Consider the following 16,067-nt stretch of genomic DNA (forward strand, 5'->3'; position numbering starts at 1 on the left):
AAAGAAAGGAAAGAAAGAAAGGAAAGAAAGAAAGGAAAGAAAGAAAGAAGTGCTGGGAGATTCATGAAGTTGTTGGAGCCATCAACAAATCTTCAGTACCAAACAAGTGCCAAGTGTTGAAGTCTAAAGGTGGAAGTTAAAGTTTTCTAATGGAGATAGCTCCTACTTATCTTTGTGCCCATGGGCTACAATAGACCAAGCTCCATTTTATTGAGTATATATTGCCAAAACTTGCCTCCTGCTCAAACAGATACCCATCTCATCTCCTCCCTAGAGGCTTCCTTCCACTCTTTGGCCTGCAAGAGCCAAGTTTAACACTCATGTTCCTAGTAAAGAATGAAATCAACAACAGAGCAAATAAGAGCCTGAGAACTTCACTACAGATAACTATTTCACAAATCCTCTTGACAAACACCTAAGAAGCTTGGACTGCTTCCTTGCCTGTGGGGTCATGAATACTTCATGGTTGCCCTTCAGTAAGCTCTGCTTTCATCTAATCAGTCTGTTTCAGAACAAAACATCTCTGAAATTTCAATTATCTCTCACAAAAAGGCAGCTTTATGAAATCTTTTATAATCTCTGATAATACAAGATGGTTTAAAACACTATTTCCTAGAAATATGAAATATCACATTTAATATCACATTTCAAAGGTTGCTAGCAAACTCATTAATGAGGAAAAAAAAAGAAAGGAATGCTTGAGCCTCAGTCATGCTCAATTAGGAATGGAGTTCAAGGACACCAACTCATGTTGCTCTGGGTTGGTATGTCTTACTGGTGGCTTTCCATAAATTCTCAGCTGGAGTGTCATCAGCTGTGGCCTTATTCTCCTTTGCTAGTCTGGGACTAATCTGGAGACATTAGAATTATCCTTGGTATGCCTCAGTATTGCAAAGAGAAAGAACTTAACCACTTCCTTTAATCCACGTGAGGTCTTGTTTAAAAAAAAAAAAAGGCAGGGAGGGAAGAGAAGATACACAGGATGGGAGTCAGCTTCCTTCTTAAATGAAGGGTTACTGTTCGACAGAATAGTTATCCAGGCCTTATAAAGTGACCACCCCTCATCCCCCAAAATGTTACATCATTACAAAACACAGTAGAAAATTATTTACACCTGTCACATTATTCAGGGACCTGGCACTGGCACCAGCATTTAATACTGCCCAGTACTCAGATCTCTTTTCAGATGCTTGTACCTTAACATATGGTTAACAAGGGCATCAGAGAAGCATCCTGAAAGACATTTATTATTTTGCATCCTTCACAGGGTTTGGAAGCTAATAAAGCTTTAAAAATCTCCACTGAATGCAGAAATAAGATATACATTCTTAGTAAATAAATGTGGCAACAGGCCTATGGGGGGCACAGTATCTGATCATACAGGTAAAGAGCACTTTGTTGATGCAGAGTAGAGGTGGTTTCAGGTCATATCAGCCAGCTTAATTAATTTCCTACCTTTTGACCTCCATGCAATTTTAAAGCTTTCCTTTTTTAATCAGTATAATTTTTTTTTTTTTTGAGGTGCAACTCTATAGCCAGGTAGATAAAAAGCTTTAAGTTAATTCCAGTATTTTGGGAGACTGTTTTCTGGGTCAGTTATATTCACAGGTAGAGAAAACCAACTCAAGGAACAAATTCAGATATTTATTTATGTATTGTTACAAATTTGTGGGTTTTTTTTTTCCATTAAATGTATTTAACAGACAACCTATTTGCACTCAGGCCTTTCGGCATTTTCATAAGCTAAAATATACACTTTTGGTGCCATATAAATTATGGTTAAAAATAATTCTCAAGGACATACTGAGGGGACAAGAACTTTAAGCAAAATAACTCAAGTTGAAATAGTCAATTCCCTTCAACAGTGGTTTCTATTTCATGAGATTATATTCTTTACACTAGCAAACTATATACAAACAATACAACAAAACTACTGTAAGTGCAAAAATGTAAAAAATATACACAAACATATACACAAATTGCTGTGTTTCTGTCTGACCTACCTTACTATTAAGAAATCCAGTACAAATGCATGATTTGTATTTACGTATTTAACTTGTAGTATCTAATATTTAATTGTAAACAAGATTCAGCATGTAGAGCAACTTAAAACAGTTGTCAGAAGCTTAAATCATGAGGCCTGGAGACTGAAGAACTGTGCACACTAGGATCCAAACTGAAATACATATCCGCACCTTTTCTGACCTATACTGCTGGGGCATTTAGGGTATGCAAAAGATTTAGAAATATTTAACTACTCCAAACGAATTCTTGAATTTCATTGTTTTACAAAATGCATACATTTCAATATTTAAAGTAAAATCACTATCACATTTGCAGGTGTATGGATCATGTTCAGTAAGAGTGTTTTGTTCATAACCATCAAACTGCTTTTTGGTTTATTAAAAAACCTTTCTTGGCAACTCAGTTAAGGAACTCTAAATGAAAGCAAGCAATGGATGTTCACAATCAAACAATTAGTGAGCAAATGGTCACATCCCTTAAGCACACATGAATTCACTGGGGACTGACCAGTGAGTCACTGATGATGCTTATCATTAGGCAAGTATGTGTAGGATACACTGCATTGCTGAAAACCTACAGGATTTAGAAACCATGAACAGATATTGGAAAGAAAATGGAAGCTGCCTTTGCATGGATGTGATGATTTGCTATGAGTCACTGCTAAGATTCTTAGCAAGGATGTTTGTTTGTTGTCAAAAGATGGTTGTCTTTTTTTCAGGTACTTCCCAGGCACTCACTGATGTATTATTTGAAGCACCTGGACACTTAAGAAAACCCAGGATGACAGTTCTGTCTATCAGGACGGTATCGGACTAAGTAACAGTAGTAGCAGTAGTAGTGTTAGTCAGTTCAACATCAGAGAACGTGGAGAGAATTAAACATTGACTGTGTCAGTTTACAGCCCCTACAAATATGAAAAGTGTCAGTATCTATAGCAACTCGTTTCGGTGGAAAATTCAAGTACAACAATATTTTCACAAATCTCCTCATGCTAACGGAGAATGCAGTAACGTATCCATAGGCTTCTATTTCCAGGAAATATGTCAAGAGTCAAACCTCATTTTGCGTATTTTCTAAGTGCTTGAAAATTTACAGCATTGAGGAGAACATCTGATGAATTCCTTCTCATACATGATACTTTTTGATTTAAAACACAAGCCACTCCATACAAGACACATCCTGAAAACTAGTTTGATGTAAAGACTAGTTTGGCAAGTTTTGTGAGCTTTTAGGTTTTTTTAAACATTTCAAACACTGCGACAATGCAGAATATACACCCTAAAATTAAAAAACTGCTTGTAAAAATAAAACATTGGAAAAAAATTTAGAATCGATTTCACTGAAAAGGCTCAATAAAGTGCAAGCAGTAAATGAGAGGGTTTACATAGTGAAAAGTGAAGTTTAATAAGTTCGTACAATCTATATTGCTGACAATGAGAGACACGCTATAAAAATGTTTTACCTTGACAACATGCCCTCATATAAAAATATATTCTAATTGCCTTGCAGTACAACCAGATCTTGACAGAACTGAAAATGAAAAGAACACTGAAATGCCACTGCTCCTTCTCAGCAATGTCAAAAAGGGAGAAAATATGTAGAGTTATACCATTGCAGTGTACTCTAATTAACTGGATGAACTGGACTAGCTGAAATTACATAGTATGGTAATTGCAAATGAAAAAGATGCATTGCTACTTACTTGCATTGACTCCTCACCACTTCTTGAGAAGGCATTCAGGAGGTGCCACATTGCAAACGTGGAACTCATTCCTGTGCAAAAATTCTCACACTTTGAGCTCTCACTAAAGCAAAGCTCTGTAATTACTGGACAGAAGTATGCACTGCAGCAAGCATTTCTACATCAAAAAATACTTCATGTCATTAAATCTGCAGGTCTTTGTCCTCTCAAAAGTATCTCCTCCTGCTTGCAGCAAGTCTTTTAACTGAAATAACCAGGTCTTCGAAGTGTATCACAACTTAGATGATTCCAGCGATTGGAAACAAACCTTTGTAATATCACCTGTCACCCAATGAAGGAATTTGCTTTTAACTGGAACTTTGTTTTATGAAAAATAATAAAGCATACTGCAAAAGTCTTCCCAGCAGAGGGGACATTTGCAAATCATTTACCCTCCAGGCAGATTCTTTGGTGTTCAGGAATAGGGAGTATATTATCAGCATGAACAAGCAACAACTATTTTCCTTCATACACTCCTGTTTGTCCTGTAAGGCCCATCATGCTATTGGCAGATATTAAATAAAAGAGAGATAAACTACTTCCTCTTTACCCTTAGAGACTGAAGTCTGATCAATAGCATTTGATGTCTCCCTTTCAGTGGAGATTTTCCACATGGCATATAGGCAGAATTTCCACTTATGATTAGCACAGGACTATGACAAACTTACATCCTGGCTAGTCATTCGAAGTTTAACCTGTTGAAATTCAAAATGAGTACTTTTGTATTCAAAAGAGTCTTTACTTTCTAGCCTCCAGTTTTTGCTAATACAAGACAAAAGAAGTTAATTATTGCACAGCTAGTGCCAAGCCTTTTAACTGCCCCAAAATGGTGCAATGTCAGGTGCTTAATAAAGCTCTCTGGAGACCCTGGTCACCTACTAAATAGTAAATAATGTCAGTACCAACTTTAATTTTTGAAGTTTTGCTGTCCTTTTTTAAAATCCTCTCACCCATTCCAAGTTCCAATTAAACAACCCCAAATACTCATTTTCAAATAACTGACACACAATCTAAATTAAAAATATCTTGTGAGAGCAGCAGCTTTGCAACAATATGAACTTTAAACAAAAGCAGAGTATTAAAATAAAGTCTGTATAGCCTTTTAACTATGAAATTATGAAATAATTCATTTTTACTTATGATTTTTCATTCTTACAAAAAACTGTTGGCCACAATTAAAATCAACTGCTGTTTTCCTGAAGAATACGTATTTTTAGCATTGTAGTTAGTGTAACAGAAGACAAAAAATGTTTTAACATATAATGAGTTTAAATAAATTTAAGACACTTTTCTGTAGGATCATCATCAAATGATGCTCTTTTCAATAATTTGTGTAAGCTTCTAAACCACATAAAGGATAATGCACATTACATTTTATTCACACTATAAAAAAAGCACAATATACAGGCCATATCCTTTAAAGTGCAACACAACAGAACATTTCTGCAACATTCAGGTTCTTCAAAAACCCACAAAAGTAGGTATTTAATATTTAGGAACAAATCCTGTTTGGAGGTGTATCAACACTGAATCTAAACTCTGAATGGTTATCAAGCTTGTCCTTGCTGTAAGTGCCACGCTAAAAGCGATGTTTATGACCACTAAACAGTATTATCTTATCTGCTTCCATATTAGACAGCCTTCACGTCACATGTCCACAATGAAGGCTTTTATTCTTTAGTCAGTGAAGAGCATCTGCAGAGCCCTTTATTGAAGACAGTTCTTTGACTATGCTCAGAAAACCTCTTTAAAGTCCACTTAGTTTCACCATACAGGCTACTGTTTCAGATGTTAAACATACCAAGAAAAATATGGTAAATGGAACAGAGCAAGCATGTCTCTGAGTTGGCAGCGCATGCTTCACTACGTTTGGCACTATCTACCAAATGAATTGGTAATACACAGTATGAGCACGTACCAATTTGCTTTTCATCTCATAAATATTTTTGGTTGGATGTTTAGTGAATAACAGTTGAAAACCTCATTTGTTCCTGAGATGAGCATGACAAAAAGTGAGCTCCACCTAAAGCTGCCAACAGGACATTCCTCTGCATTTCCAGCCTTGCTACCTGTGTGCTGAGCCAGATTTACAATCTCAATCCTCCCCAAGGCGCCACTTCTGAGACTCTTCTTGACGCACATCTGGCCTGATCTGGTTTCTCATTCCACCTAGAACATTTGAGGTTGCCTCTGTTGCAACAATGAAAGGTTTCACCACAGTTGGTGGGATTTGGCGGAGGACTCCTCCTACTGCTCCAGTTACTCCTCTGTTTTCATGCTCACGAGCAGCAGTCTCATAGATGGTTTGGGCTGTGTCCGTAATCCCCTTCAAGAAATTAAAAGAAATCAGTTACACTGAAAAAGAAAAAGCAACCTCTCCTAATTTTCGGGAAATTTTAAACTGCTCAGCATTTCTCATCTTGGTGATTTGTATTGTAGCTGTAGTACAACTATACTGATACAAATAAGATTTAGTTGTTCTTCTGTGAACTCAGAGATGTAAGTATTTCATCTGACTTCCAGTGGCACATCTTGTGCGTATGGGAAAAAGCTGTGCGGTAATGTGGGATATTAAAAAATGACAGAGTTCACTGGAAAGTCAGCTGAGACCTTACTTCATAGACACCATACCATGTGTAACTAAAAGTACAATACAAAAATACAATAAAAACAGGTCAGCATTCTAATTTATAACATGCTGTAAAAGCTTTCACTTCTTTTAAATCCAGCATTATGATTAAACTCTACCTCAGAATTAACAGTAACTCCAAAGGGAACAGGAAGGCGGTGGGCAGGAAGCAAGGATGGATGATACGGTGCAGGAAATCAAGTTTACAGGATTTACAATAGTTGTAAACCATCACAGCTGTAGAGCACTCACGTCCTATTCACACTTATCTGCATGATATCTTAGTTTACTTCTGCTTTTGCCATGCAAGGTTTCTGTTGGTTTAAGTTTACTGATGAAGACAGTCTTGTTCAAAACCTAAATCCTCTTCTTTATTTGGTCAGCTTAAACTAGCATCTGTTAATCTGTTAGTCACTTTTGCACTCACCTCTTTTACGACACTGTAGGCTTTGGCTACACCTTCCCGTAGATCTACTGGCTGATGAGCTAAACGATGGCGAGGGAATCGCTTGATCTTTTTTGCTTCAATAAAGGTAGGCCCTGGTGATACCATGTCATATGCAGTTTCTGCAGCTGCCTGAAGATCAGGAGCAAATGCAAAACATGTAAGAAGTCTTATGGTACCCAACCACAAATTTAAACTACTAAGAGGGTGACATCATTGAAATAAAACAATTCTTATTCCACAAATAATACTCATTTACATAAGATTACGGTTTTGTACAAGAACTTCTGGAATGGGTGCGGCTGTAACTATACATTTAGTTCCATAATGAAAGAATGAATGTTGTGGGTTTAGGTGGGTTTTCTCCCCTTCTAATTGTTGTCTCTTCAAAGGCATCCTCTAATCTGCATGAAATGCTCAAGATAGAAACTGAACATTTGATCAATATTACGTATTTCTTACAAAAACACAAGAACACACATAATCCCACTCGTGAGTAATACCACTTTTTTTTTTTACAATATATGTTCAAGCTAAAGCACATACACAATTTTTGCAAAATCAGGTGGTAAAAGTGTATTTTCATTATGTATTTTACAATAAGGAACATAAATTCATTAACTCTTTAATCCAAGATTACCTTGGGATTACGTTGGGATTAAATCCAGAAAAATTTTATAGACTTTGTGTACATCAACACAAATAGTATTGGGTTTAGGTTTTGGGGGTTTTTTCCTTTGTTGGTTTTGTGGGCTTTTTTTTCTTTTGTTTTGTTTTAAATAAGCACAGATAAGTTGAGATTTTTAAAAAAGGCAAGAATCTATTACTGGAAACTACATATGTGAAGAACTCATCTTTATCAATATAAAAGATCTTTTAGTGAAGCTGAAAATTTTAGTATTAAACTGTACATTGTAATACATCAAAGCCATAAGAAACATGTAGCAGCTTGGGTGTTCAGCAGTATTTTAACACAATTTTCCAACTACTGCATTTGATGCCATAGTTCTCACCTCACAGACTGATGAAAACTCTGCCCAGTCCCTGCTTTCCTATTTATACAGCTGCTTTTTTTTTTCCTTTTAAATACATATTCCCAACCTTAAATTTACAGCATTAAGATACTAGTTTAATATAAAGCACTTACTAGGAGCACTTCTCATTTTATGTCTAACTTCAGGAGTAATACACTATACCTGTATAGTCTGAACCATTCTGTTTGTCAGCTCCAGTGCTGCCATTGCAGTGGAAGTACCAAAAGAAGCTGCTCCTCTTTGAAAGCCCCTGACGATACGTCCATCCTTCCGGTACTGCTCTATTGGCAACCACACCAAGTCCTTCAGACCTTGGACTGAAAGTGAAGACAGAACACCATAGTCAGAAAGTTCTCTTAAATAAGCAGAATGCCTTGAAAGGAAGTGAAAACAAGGGTCAACATGGTTTGTGGTGAGCTTTTAGTGAGGGAGAGGTGTTGTCTGGTTTTTAAGAAAACTGTCATGCGTCTGAGAAGAAATAAGAATTAACTTACCCAACTGCACTAGCGAATGCATAGGCCCTACTCCTCCCAAAATTCCTGGTAGCTGGTTTTTCTTTATATCATTAAGCCATTCACTGATGGCATAGGAGAACAATTTATCCACACCTAACAAACTAAAATAAATAAAATTATTATTTTTTTTAAACATACAATTCCCAATAAGAGAAATGCATTCATTATTCACTGAAGTAAAAGATGTCATTTAAACAAAAGAAAAGCTTTTTCAAGTGTCATCTTTTGACACTTCAAGAGTTTATCACCAAGACTAGCACATATATTAAATACTGTTCTGAATGAGAAGTTATTCTTGAATAACATCATCATTGAAAAAAAACGAGACTCAAGAAATATTTGTAAAGTCAAAAAGCATCTTGGATTTCAGAAGTACATCTTAACAGAAAATTTGCTTTGCATTTGCTATGTTCAGTTATTCACTATAAACTTGTTCAATTTGCAATAGCAATGTTCATCTACATTTCAATAAACTTACCCGTGTCTGTAACAAAGTCTCTTCAGCTTTAATTCTGAGCAGTTCAACTGAGCAAGCCCAATAAGAATCCCAGCCAGTGTTCCCTGTAAGTGAAATATTTTATTGTCACATGAATTTACTTAACCTGTTCAACTTGTGAGAAATAATTTCACCATCTCAACTCTTACTTTTAGGTATTTCTGTCCAAACAGATTCTCCTCCAGTCTTCCAAAAGCTACTTGTTACAGTGCTACAAATTACGTTACCTGAAAACTTGCATGAGATGAAATTTGGCTTAACCTGCTACTCTAAGAAAAACATCTGGATACAAGACAGCTTCTTCAGAAATAATAAGCCATAATAAATTATGTAAACATAGCTCTGGCTTTAGTATGTTCCAGGCATTCTAAAGCTACTATATTTCACGTTTTGATTTCTGACAGGTGGGCAAATTCAAGAAGTTGCTGCTTTCACTTTTCCATATTTTCTTACTGATTGGCTGTGTCAAAGCACAAATCTGGTTGTGCAAACAGGATTTTTTGATGTCTGTTTCTAAACGCAGTATAATAACCAGTGAATATTTTAAGAATAATTATGAGCATTTTTTTGCATTTATAACAGATTCTGCCATTGCTTCTGAGGCCCACATGTTACTTGATTGCAAGGGAAGGAAACAAAGAGAAAAAAATGACATTTTATTCTGGCATTAATAAGAAAAATAAAGTGCACAATTCTCATATCAGACAATGGAATCATCCTTTGAGGGGCACTGCAGCTATGTACTATGATTTCAAGCCAATCATTGAGTTCATAAATGTGTCATGCAAGTTCCATTCTGAGTTAATCAGACCTGGAGGATCCACCCCTTAGGTTTCAAATTAAGAGTGAAACAAGGTTAAGCTTTACTGAAACTAATGAGAAGAAAAAAAAAAGTGTTCTATATTTGTCTTGATCACATTAATAATGAGTAAGGAGCATAAAAATATACCCCCACTCATGGGGGTTGGGGAAAAACAAAACAAACAACATCAAATTTTTGTTCTATAGCATCAGCATTATACACAAACCTGATCCATCGATACATGTTTGCCGTGGTAATCAAGCCGTATTGGAACTTCTGATGTGAAACGAAATTCTCTGCAACATAAAAAGGAAATTTCATAGTGAGATACATGAAAAGGAAATAAAATTATTTATCCTTCCAAAAGAAACTCCTGGTTTCGTATCCTCCTGGAATAGAATGCCATAGTCTTTTCTGTAAGCCATAAATCCTCTAGTTATTGTGTTAGTACTTCAGAATAAATGTACAAAATACTGTGGCAAATTCAGCTTTTCTTGGTTTATTAACATCAGATTAGCATTTGTAATAAATTTAACAGTTCTGCAGAAGTGCTACTAATCCTGCAAGTGAACGTCTTTCCTCAATTTTCGCAGTACAATATTCAGTTAAAAACAAACAAACAAAAAATATTAACAAACAAAGAAACCCCATAAAATGATGGCTTTGTAGGAAAAATTTAGTCCTGCAACAAGAACTTAATAAAAAATTCTGCTAGTGATGTATATGATGAAATAGAACCACAGCGATGCTCTTACGATTCAGCTCTGCATTGCTTACTAAAGCACACATCTGTTGTTCAAGGCACTTACAATCTGAATATACGTGAAAAAACTTCTGCATAACAAGCTACAATTTTCACAGTCACTTCCTACTCAGGACTACATTAGAGTTTATCTTGTGATATTTTAATCTTATACCTCTCCCATGATATCCTTTTCCTTTATATACTCTCATTTCTGGTTATATTAGATTTACTTTATATTGTTAGATGTAAGAATATAAACAATGCTCTTTTTATTTATTTGTAAAACATCTCATTACTGGTTCTCTACATGGCAGAGCTTTAATTAATTTTTATTTCCTTGTGCACAATAGTGTTCAAAAGTTAATAAAAGTCATTAGTTACTGTCCTGTGATAGAAATAAATACATCTGCCTTCCACACCCAGTCAACGAACAAACAAAAAAATGCACCTTTGCCCTAAGGTCTGTATAGTTTATCATCACCTTTCCTTAAAACATTCAGTAGAACAGCTGTGTGTCACTGGAAATTTTGTAATGAAAGTTTACCTGAAAAATACTGGCTGATCACTGTATGACGTCGTTTCTTGTGAGAAATTATCATCATCTCCATTAACCACATCCATAGAGTCAATGCTACCATTTTCATTTGCTTGCTTGTGTGATGAGAAAGAAATGACTGGACTTGGTTCCTTAAGGCTGCTGACGTGCCTGGGCAAACTACACGTAACTTCAGCACCAGGAGACTTTTTAACTAAGATAAGAAGTTACACACAGTAAACTGACTCACATTTTTCACAGAAAGATTGCATTTATACCATTAACTGTGTCCTTAGTAAGTTCTAACATTAGTAGGACTTACTAGCAGGACAACATTTAGACTTTCAGTTATTAACCAAAATTATTACATGCAGCTTAAGACGAGATTGATGCATCAGCATAAATAATCCCTCTGGTTTTAATGGCAGAACTGCAGAGTGCTTCATTACCTATGCATTTCAGTATGACATCTCAGCAGAAATAGGTAAAGTGTAGCTGCTAACAAATGCACAAATACAGTTAATAGTGGAAATATGCTTTTCAGTATATACTGCTTTTGCGTCAGACATTGTAGTTGATTAGAAGTACTGCTTTAGCTGCAGACATACAGCATTTAATACCTCTTCCATAAAATAGTATGTCTATCTAATAGTTTGAAGTTGTGTAACATAGAGTTCAGTATTATAAATAAGCAGCACACTCTGTTTTATCTAATAATTACATCATATTATATACACAATTTTCAGTTTTTTCAGAAGCTCTTATTAAATATGCTCCAATTTCGGTGAAACCTTTTATACAATCGAGATCCCAGGTGTTGAAGACCTTTGTTGATAATTATAAAATACAAAGCTAAAATACCCAAAGATTCTGTGTTCCAAAAAATCAGTAATTCATGTTAGTGCTCAAACCCCAACACGAGTTTTTATACACACAAGATTCACATCTGAATTTATAGAATATGTACCCACATTAAGGGAGAACAAAGATGCACTTTTATGCTAGAATTTTGAAAAGTATACCTTCAGGATCTGGAGTAACTAAGAGTTCTACTTCTGTAGAAAGGCTAGTGAAAAAGTCCTTCAGGAAAAACAAGGCATCCTAATGACAAAAAATAAAACACAATCAGATTAAAATAAACACAAAGACCCAATTCTCTAAAAATATTACCTATTATTGCAGCTCTATTTCTACACAGTCATGAAACAAAACACATTTCTTCTTTTTGATCCTTTAACATGTGCAGAAGCCACATAAAATCTAGGACAGAAACCAGGAAGATCCTCTGGCCATTGCCTGCTGCTACATATAAAATGATTTCATGATAAATCTAGCTCTGTCTTAAAAATCCAGGGTTGTTTTCATCACTTGTACTGTAATTTTGGAGACTGTTCCAGAACCCAGGTGCTTTAATGGCTACAACATTCTCTCTCATTTCCAATAAAAGGGTATTTAAGTACAGTTTCTATTCTAATACTGTCAAAGTCAGTCAAATCATTACAGATCACCACTGCTTCATTAAAAGTCGTTAATATCTGTGGTGTTAATGTTCTAAAGTTATTACATCTCATTTTCTTTTTCTGACAGATGCATCACACTGGTGCCTTATCTATCCTGTCATTAATGATCTGGACTTTCTTTTCCATTTTTGTTTCCAACTGATAAGAAAGACAGATTAAGTAGTAATGACAAGTTTTCTCATATGACTGCATGCAGCCTGCCCCATGCTTCCAAAAGAGCTGTGGTTAATTTCACAGAAGTTGTAAAGGTGAATTCTGTTCATGGTACAAAAGATAAAAGGCTTTAACAAGTACCCAAGAGGGAACACATTTCCTCACTAGATGGCAGTATTTCCAAGCTATTTTTTCTAGAGGAAATTATTGCAAACTAGACAGAGTTCAATTTTTCTAATAGCAACATGAAAACCTCGTCTCTAACATATGTTGACACAAAGAGAAGGCAGATGTGGAACTCCTAAATTAATACCCCAAACCCAAACATCTCTCTGAAGATGACAAATTAAGCAGGAAATGCCTCAACAAAGAGTATATGCACTTTATATTTGCATGCCCAAACATATGTACCTTCCTTACTTCTTTAAAAAAATCCAAATGTTTCTCGAGTACATCAAAAATACTTTGAACAAAGGTTTGCTAAGGAAAGTAAAACAATTTCTGTTCTTCCTGCCACTGCAGTTGACAGCAAGACCAAAGCCTTCAGAGTAAAAGAAGCATTTCTTGAGTGTCAAGTGCCCTTGACTAAAATGTTGTGAACCACTTCTGGTTTAATGATTAACGTTTTCAATTAAAAAAAATGAAGCCACTTCATGAACAAAGCCAGATGACTCAAGAATAAGTACATGCTTTTTAAAAGCCATGATTCCAAAACCTTTGAGGTTATCAGATGTCTTAGGAGGAAAACTTATTGAATAAACAGCCTTGTCAACAGATATTCTAAGTTTTTAAATTAAAAAACAAAAATGAACCCAAAAACCAACCTGGTCAATATTGAGGCGAAGTGGCATTAGTGAAACACGTAAACAACATTCCTGTGGGGATCTGCCAGACTCTGGACGGACATGTAATGCTTTAACTGTTAACTGAAAAAAACCAATAAGATAAATAGAAGCACATTCACAATTATTAAATCTCAGAACACTAACTAGGAAAAATATTTAATGCAAAACCTCTGTACTTATCTGATTATAACTGCTAATATTATTAGCAATTATAAAGCTAGTATTGAATAAAAACTTACTATGAATGTAATAAAAATTAGAGGAAACCCCCAAAAAATTAATAAATCCTTTATACAACTAGTAAGACTTCAGTATACCATAAAACTACAACTCTGTATGTGTAGTGAAGTCTCATCACAGTCATACAAGTGGACATTTGTTCAAAACCAAATTGTGAAAACTACCAAAAGTTGTCCTGCACATCTACTTTTTTTAACTGACACAATCTCAACAACATTAATACCTGACATGCTAGCATTCAAACTCACTTTTGAATCAGTTTTAATATCCACAAAGAGTCAAGCAAACTATCAACAAATTATATTACTTCAGTGTTCCATGAACTCATGCTTTTTCTTGCGCAAGATTTCTAAGAAAAGTACAAAACCCCCACAATGATAGTTCAACCACTGTAATTGTAAAAAATTAACACATTTCTAACATATTTCATAACTGTACCATGTTTGAATGTGCTTTTCTGGGCATCTCCTTACTGCAGTAGAGATAGAGAAATTTATTCATCTGTGATGTAGCTAAGCGATCTCTAATCTCCAGGTCTTGAACAATAAAAACCTGTCGGGACACTGGCTGCTCCAACAGACAGGATTCACCTTCTGCACCACATGGAGGGTATACCTCATGCTGGAATTTCACCTTTTACAACAGAAGGAAAACCAGCATAATCAGTTTCAGTGAAAAAGAGCATTTCACAGCAGAATACTATTTAAAAAAACAAACAAAACAGAAAATCACACCACACATAGGAATTTTAATAGCTGTCTACTATTTTAAATCTACAGGAATAATACTGGGATTTCTGAAAACTATTCAGCTTTTTACATGTAGCAGTAGAAATCTTCCAATTTCTAGCTGTGTATATATTCATATCTTAGGATGCAAATTCAAGTCAAAACAAAGAGTCAGTATAAGACAATGAACAAGTTTCACTTTTTGTTTTAATATTGACTCTGCTTTTTCCTCTCAATCCTGACATTCTTCTTACTTCATGGTGAAGCCTGTATCAGGCAATCTTGCAATTCTTGAATCCTGCACCCTCTACACTTAAGAAAGTAAGATTTCTTCCCTACCAATTGACTTCTCAAGTCGCTTCTTGCAGTCTTATTTCCTTTTTCTTTACTCACTTTAGTCCATATAAATTCTAATTCATTATTTTTCTTAATTTCTAAGTAATTCTGAATTATCTTGCCTTCCCTATCTCTTAATGCAGTTCTCATGTTCAGTCACAGAGCTGTGGTAACATGCAAACCATTCCCTGTCCCACCAAACCACGCCAGATCCCGGCCTCCAGCAGAGGGCGCGCAGCAGTGGCCTCTACTGGCCTGATTTGCAAAGAAACATCCTCTGTTTGTGACATTGTCTCCTTAATAATAAGAAGAAATTAAGTCTTCCACCAAGTTAGGAGTACAAGTGGGGGAAAAAAATCTTTTTGCCTCAGTGCTAACACTAATTTATTAAATATCCACAAATTAGGAAATGGCTATACTTCTACATATGAAGTTTTCCAGAGGGAATATTAAACGCTTCCTTTCTTTCCTCTTTTTTATTGCAATGTCATGTTGTTTCTAGAAAAGGCACATCCACATACTCCAAGCAAGCTTGAAGTTCTAATTGGATGAATTTTAAGCTTTAGAAACCCATAAAGACTATAAAAGGCATTTATTTTTATGTAGTGCCTTTCATGTTTATGGAAATGTTTGATAAAGTCTTATTTTAAAAAGATTTTGTTATTGATCCATTTAACATGAACTCCTTGCCAGTATTCTTCACAAGCATCTAGTTCCTATGTTAGAGCTAAGCACAGTCTTAAAAACAACAGTAAGATACTTATGCCTGAAAGGTGCTAAATATGTCAGGGAAAGTAGCACGAACGATATTGTGATATAACTGGATGTTATTTAATATACAGTTATCAAAGTGATATGCTGAACATTCTCAATAGATCTACATGTTGTTTATTTTGCTAGAACATTTAATTTCATAACAGGCGTATCTATAAGAGAGGAAAACAGAACAGCAGTTTTAAAACTTGGTTATAATAAACAAAAACATTAAGAATATTATAATAGATATCTTCCATCTTTAGAAAAAAGTTTATTCAGCAAGTAAATGCTATGTTAGAAGAGTAAATACATCTTTTGTTACACAAATTCTACCTTCATCATCTTTCAAGTGATTGTTTAGATTTAGATACTGTTGAAAGAAATCCTACTGAACTCTAATGGAAAACTGTTATCAAAGGAATGTAACATTCACACACAGAGAGTCATGGCTGAAGCTGTTTCTGTCATTCACCTTGCTTAATTGTATTTCCATTAGGAAGTCAGGGTTTCTTCCTCTTCCCC

General features: G+C 35.2%; 1 protein-coding gene across 3 annotated transcripts in view; it reads right to left on the reverse strand.

Moving 5' to 3' along the window:
* Positions 1–2,704: 2,704 nt before the first annotated feature.
* The window catches only part of ATG2B (autophagy related 2B), a 48,443-nt gene continuing 35,080 nt past the window's right edge, over positions 2,705–16,067 (reverse strand). For all 3 annotated transcript variants that reach the window (XM_027673919.1, XM_027673917.1, XM_027673918.1), the window contains exons 33-42: positions 14,164–14,361; positions 13,465–13,566; positions 11,990–12,068; positions 10,977–11,181; positions 9,914–9,983; positions 8,868–8,950; positions 8,369–8,490; positions 8,037–8,191; positions 6,823–6,972; positions 2,705–6,092 (exon numbers count right to left, since the gene is read on the reverse strand). In XM_027673919.1, the coding sequence (XP_027529720.1) occupies positions 5,862–6,092; positions 6,823–6,972; positions 8,037–8,191; positions 8,369–8,490; positions 8,868–8,950; positions 9,914–9,983; positions 10,977–11,181; positions 11,990–12,068; positions 13,465–13,566; positions 14,164–14,361 (1,395 nt within the window). In that variant the 3' untranslated portion in view covers positions 2,705–5,861. The remainder of the gene's footprint in view (positions 6,093–6,822; positions 6,973–8,036; positions 8,192–8,368; positions 8,491–8,867; positions 8,951–9,913; positions 9,984–10,976; positions 11,182–11,989; positions 12,069–13,464; positions 13,567–14,163; positions 14,362–16,067) is intronic.

Source organism: Neopelma chrysocephalum, unplaced genomic scaffold, assembly GCF_003984885.1.
Source record: "Neopelma chrysocephalum unplaced genomic scaffold, ASM398488v2 Primary Assembly neopelma1_24, whole genome shotgun sequence".
NCBI lineage: Eukaryota > Metazoa > Chordata > Aves > Passeriformes > Pipridae > Neopelma > Neopelma chrysocephalum.